The sequence below is a fragment of the Erigeron canadensis genome, chromosome 4 (genome assembly GCF_010389155.1).
Source record: "Erigeron canadensis isolate Cc75 chromosome 4, C_canadensis_v1, whole genome shotgun sequence".
Classification (NCBI taxonomy): Eukaryota; Viridiplantae; Streptophyta; class Magnoliopsida; order Asterales; family Asteraceae; genus Erigeron; species Erigeron canadensis.
Window position 1 is genome coordinate 11,262,912 of NC_057764.1, and position 5,795 is coordinate 11,268,706.

Genomic DNA, 5,795 nt, shown 5'->3' on the forward strand with positions numbered 1-5,795 from the left:
AAAGACAATAAGTTCAAGATGACGTTTTAGAATCCATTACATAACCATAATCCATAATGAAAAACAAACTGTCCGCATTACAAGTCCACCGAATAACAAGCAACACAAATCCAAGTGGCTGTCCAAGCTACGAACCTAATGCTCTAAACCTGAAAAGCATGAAGAAAAAGTGTCAACTACGAGAGTTGAGTGAGTTCATAGGTTTTTTTAACTAACATCCAATTTATATTCCAATATAAATAGAGATAATGAGACATAAAACTTCCAAGTATTCTTGCAAATAATCATCTCTAAAGCGTATGTTCAACTTATAACAACCAACATAATAATATCAATATCATTTAGCCACATGGGCATAATTCAAGTAAAATTTGATGAGTAAATGCTTGAGCCACTACTACTACCATTTTATCAAGTCCAACAATATATATATATATATATATATTTCATTTCCATAGCACAAGCTGTCAATCAAGTGCCGTATTGATAATAATAGGGTCGTGCCATGGAGACGACCATTCAAATTTAAGGTAGCTAGAGCACCACTATGGTCGGACTGGAAGTGAAGGTTGTCACGAAGGCAACCAACCTTCCACCGTTACACTTATGGGTGGGTGGACGAAACCTAGTTGCGCAACTCTCTAACTACAGGCCTCCACTTTTGGAGTAAATAGTGGTGTACCGAAAGAAAACAGGTTGACAGAACTCAAGCTCATCATAAAACATTTATCACATTGAACATACGAAACAATTTCATTTCATAATCATATTATCAAAAATCATTATATATATATAAAAGCAATTTCATTTATATATCATGCTTTTCACCCCGATAGTTAATCACATAAAGTAGTTTGAAAGGAGGCTATGACTCACTTGTTTTGAGAGCGATAGAGGGCTGTTCAAATGCGAGAAGAACGCCTAGTGGTGTCGCCCCTTAAGCAAGCCTAAATCATGGTATTTAAAATATACACAACGTAAGTGTGTGTTGCATGACTAGTAAACTAGATCATGAGATGTATGCTAGTAGACTTGCCCATCTTTAGTTGTTACTTAATTATGGTAATCAAGTACATTATGTTGTTCACCTCATTTGGTTGGAAAACATTTGGTAGTGAAAGTCATTTATACGATTTTGTTCGGTCATTGGAATTTCGGTAATTTAACTTTGTTTTATATATATTTTCCATTGTATACTTTGATTAATAGCAATGTTTGACATTTGTGTTCTTATAATATTAATGTTGATATATTGTACTGATTTATAATTATTTATCTAATTTAATATTATTTAATTAATTATTTATTTGTTTTATTGATTTATTAGTTAAATAATTCCTTATAATTATTTTTAGGTCCTTATTTTATCTCTAAAATTCATAAATAATTATGTATGGATTATTTACTGATTACTAAGTCTTTTTATTTGTAATATTATGATTTATACATTTATTTGTGCATTATTTCTAATTATTTAATAATAAATGATTAATTAGTGATTTTTACCTAATAATTACTTTTAAATTGTATAGTTCTTGTTCCCTTGCTTACAATTATTTTTCCACAGTAGGTTTTGGTCACTTTTACCATTGATTATGTAGTTTTGATCAGATTCATGATTTATATAATTTATTAAATTAATTTATATATCTTTTAATTATCATTTTAATTCATTAAATCATAGAAATTATTTCAAATCACCACAAGAGCTTTAGTCCAAAAATTCCAGGCCTTTTTGGCAACTTATATCAATGAAAATTCATATCAATTCAACCTCTCTTGTTTCTTGCTTAAATTGAGGATTTTATAACTAAAAATTGTTTACCGAAATAGTGATTTTAGCATCATTTCTTAAGCTATAAAGGTACTTCAAAATGGATTTTCATTCTTAACTCAAATATTACAGTAAGTTCATCATATTTTGGGTGTTCAAGTCGTGATAGTGGTGGTGGTGTGATATGTGTAATTTTGTGTTTTCGGTTAGTGATTATTTGACCCGAAAATGATTTTTGAGCTAATTCTTGCCATGCATCAAGTGACTTGAATTTTATACATTTGATATAACACATTTCCAGTAGGTTTGTCATGATTTCATGTTCAAAAGATTATGGTGCATGTGTGTGCCCAAAATGCATTTTTGCATGCTTTCGGTTTGCGATTTCGAGCATATTTTGCCTTGTTTTGATTCAAACTTGTATACTTTTTTTTTAAATTTTTTCCAGAACATATTCATCAAGATTAACATATTTTTCAGTTAAGATAAGTCTCTAACCATCTCATAATCCAACCACAATCCAACCTTCTTAAATTTAACATGCATGCACTTAAATCAATACTTTTTAACATAAATCTTTATCCATCTCAAATCCATCAACATGAAAACATATTTTTATGAAATATTCCAGAAAATCCAGAAAATCCAGAAAATATGAACATAAAGATTGTATAAAACATGTTCTTCTCTACATGCTAAAAAGATTTCCTTACAACTATCAATACAACCAACACTTTTCATGCTAACTTTTATAGATCTATTAACACAACATAAAATCCATATTTTTATAAATTTTTGCAGAAAATATAACTTTGATTGACATATAAATATGACCATATTTCACAAGAAAATCATTTCAAAGGCTATATAATATATATCTACACTTTTGGGTCTTTAAATTAGTTGAATCCTTGGGTCTTTCTTCATGGATTCAATATGCATGAGCATGGAATGAAAGATCCTATCAACTTTGCCCTTATCAAGTGTGTTTTAAAAGAAAACATAAAGAAAACACAATCTTTTGATAAAACCTTTTTAATGTGAACAAGAATAAGATTAAACTAGTAAAGAGATGAAGATTATACCCTTGATTCTCACGTTTTTGTTGGTGAAAAATGGCAGGAAATTCATGACCCAAGAAGCTCCAAATAACCCTTGTTTCAACCTTAAAACAACCTCTAAACTATGCTTGAATCAACCCTTTATTAATCTAGTCTATAACCCTTATTATTAATAAGTGTTTAGGTGAACTTTTCTTCCTTTTTGTTGCTTTGTTGCTGCCGAAAATAAGAAGGAGAAAAGAGAAGAGAAGGGTTTCTTGAGTGGAGAGTGTGTGAAGTGTATGTGAGAAATGGGAGTGTAAGTGTTTTGGGTGTTAAGTGTATGGGGAGTGTAAAGGAGTCTTGTATTTTGATTGGGGGATGTTTATGGAGGAAAGGGGGGCCGGCCTTGGGAGGGTAGAAAATAGGGGATTTGTTTGCTTAAATTTTAAAATGGTTAATGGTTGTTGGTATATATTATGTATATGTATAAGTTAAGTGTATACATGCATGCATTCAAAAGGTTTTCTAGTTTAGAAGCAAGGGAAAAGTTGTGGACATACAACTATATGTGTGCCGTGTATATATAGGTGTATATATATATATATATATTTGTGTTTTTAATTTGTTACATGGCTCATTGGTTACAATCTTGTATTTATATTAGGCTTATATATATACACTTGTTATTATTCAAGCATTTTTATGTACATAAGGACTTATAAATATTTTAAGATGCTCATGCTATTTCCATGACCAAATATTAGTTAGTTGGCTTGATGGTTAAATTGTTGGGCATTTACAAGTATTTTTAATTGCTAGCTCAACTTGTGAGACTTATATTATTATTTATAAGTTGGTTAAATATTTATTAAAATTTTTGTTCAATGGCATTTTATTGAATTGAACTTATCACTAATAATAGCTTTAGATTGCTAATTTAGGGGCATTATCTACTAGCTTCAAGTATACTATGACTTACGAGAACATAGACAACCTAACTAGCACGTATATATATTATTTAAAAGTAGGGTTGTTACATCTTTACCCCCTTAGAAGAATTCCGTCCTGGAATTTGAGTTTGCTCGGGGAGTAAGTACGGATATTTCTCACGTATGAAGTCCTCGCGTTCCCACGTAAATTCGGGTCCGCGTTTCGTATCCCATCTAACTTTAACGATAGGGATCTTGCTTCTCTTAAGGCGTTTTTCATCGCGGTCAAGAACCTCTATGGGCTCCTCACGGAATTGGAGCTTATCTTCCACTCGTAATTCCTCGAGTGGGACTACTTTTGAATCATCCGCTAAACATTTCTTCAAGTTGGACACGTGGAGTGTGTCATGAACATCTCCCAATTCTTGGGGTAACTTCAACTTATAGGCTACGGGTCCTATCCTAGCCACAATTTCAAATGGCCCGACACCTTTAAGAGCACCTTTAAAAGAGGACACAACTTTCCTCTTTTATCGAATCTCACGGTTCCTTTCCATGGCGACACCTTTAAGAGCACTTTGTCGCCAACCTCAAATTCTAATGGCTTTCTTCTTTGATCCGCATAACTCTTTTGCAAATCTCTCGCAGCTTTGAGCTTTTCTTTAATGATAGCTACCTTGTCCGTTGTTTCTTTGACCAAATCGATGGTAGTTAGACTCCTTTCGCCCGTCTCTATCCAACACATAGGAGATCTATACTTGCGTCCATATAAAGCTTTAAACGGTGCACATTGTATGCTAGAGTGATAGCTATTATTGTAAGTAAATTCAGCATATGGCAAGTGTTCATCCCAACTTCCACTAAAATCTAATGCACAAGCTCTTAACATATCCTCTAACGTTTGTATCGTTCGCTCACTTTGTCCATCCGTTTGAGGGTGGTAAGCCGTGCTTAATGCTAATGTTGTGCCCATTGCCTGCACATGACCCCAAAAACGTGAGGTAAATCTACCATCCCGATCGGATATTATGGACAAAGGCATGCCATGTAATGTTACAATCTTCTCAACGTACAAGCGAGCTAGACGCTCGGTGTTCCAATCTTCTTTGATGGGAATGAAATGGGCTGATTTCGTAAGACAATCAACAATCACCCATATAGCATCATGACCTTTCTTTGTTCGAGGCAATTTCGTCACTAGGTCCATTGCTATTTGCTCCCACTTCCATTCGGGAATTTCTGGCTGCTTTGAAAGATCAGATGGCTTTTGGTGCTCAACTTTGACCATCGCACAAGTCATGCATCGGCTCACATATCGAGCCACATCTCCTTTCATTCCAGGCCACCAAAAATCCCTTCTTAGGCCTTGATACATCTTATCCGCGCCCGGATGAATTGAATACTTCGTATTATGAGCCTCATTCATAAGTACATCTCTTAAACCTTTCACTTTCGGTACCCAAGCTCTTCCCTTGAAGTATAAGATACCTTCATCATCCTTGTCAAACCTCATTTCCATACCACACAATGCTTCATCCTTAATGTTCTTCCCTTCAAAGGCCTTTGCTTGGTCTTCTAAGAAACGATCTCTTAGAGACATTCTTACTTGTAAGTGGCTAATTCTTGCCCTTGGCACCTTAGTATTCACCTTCCTACAAGTGCATCGGCAACGACGTTTGCCTTCCCCGGATGATACTTTATTTCACACTCATAGTCATTTAGCAACTCCATCCATCTCCTTTGCCTCATGTTCAACATCTTTTGATCAAAGATGTGTTGTAAGCTTTTATGGTCGGTGAATATGGTGCATTTACGGCCCCCAACTCCAAATCATGTGTTGAATAATTCTTCTCATGTGGCTTCAATTGTCTAGATGCATAGGCAATGACCTTGTCTCTTTGCATAAGCACACATCCAAGTCCTTTATTCGACGCATCACAATATACTACAAATCCTTCCATTCCATCCGGCAAGGCTAGTATTGATGCTTCACACAACATGTTTTTAAGCGTTCAAAACGCTTGCTCTTGTTCCTCACCCTATTCGAAT

At 34.2% G+C, this 5,795-nt stretch overlaps 1 protein-coding gene across 1 annotated transcript; it reads right to left on the minus strand.

Moving 5' to 3' along the window:
• Window positions 1–3,850: 3,850 nt before the first annotated feature.
• On the minus strand, window positions 3,851–5,346 carry LOC122596963. The gene is made up of 3 exons (XM_043769603.1): window positions 5,206–5,346; window positions 4,249–4,722; window positions 3,851–4,126 (listed from the first exon to the last, which is right to left on the minus strand). The coding sequence occupies exons 1-3, from the start codon at window positions 5,344–5,346 to the stop codon at window positions 3,851–3,853; spliced, it is 891 nt and encodes a 296-aa protein (XP_043625538.1).
• Window positions 5,347–5,795: the final 449 nt, after the last annotated feature.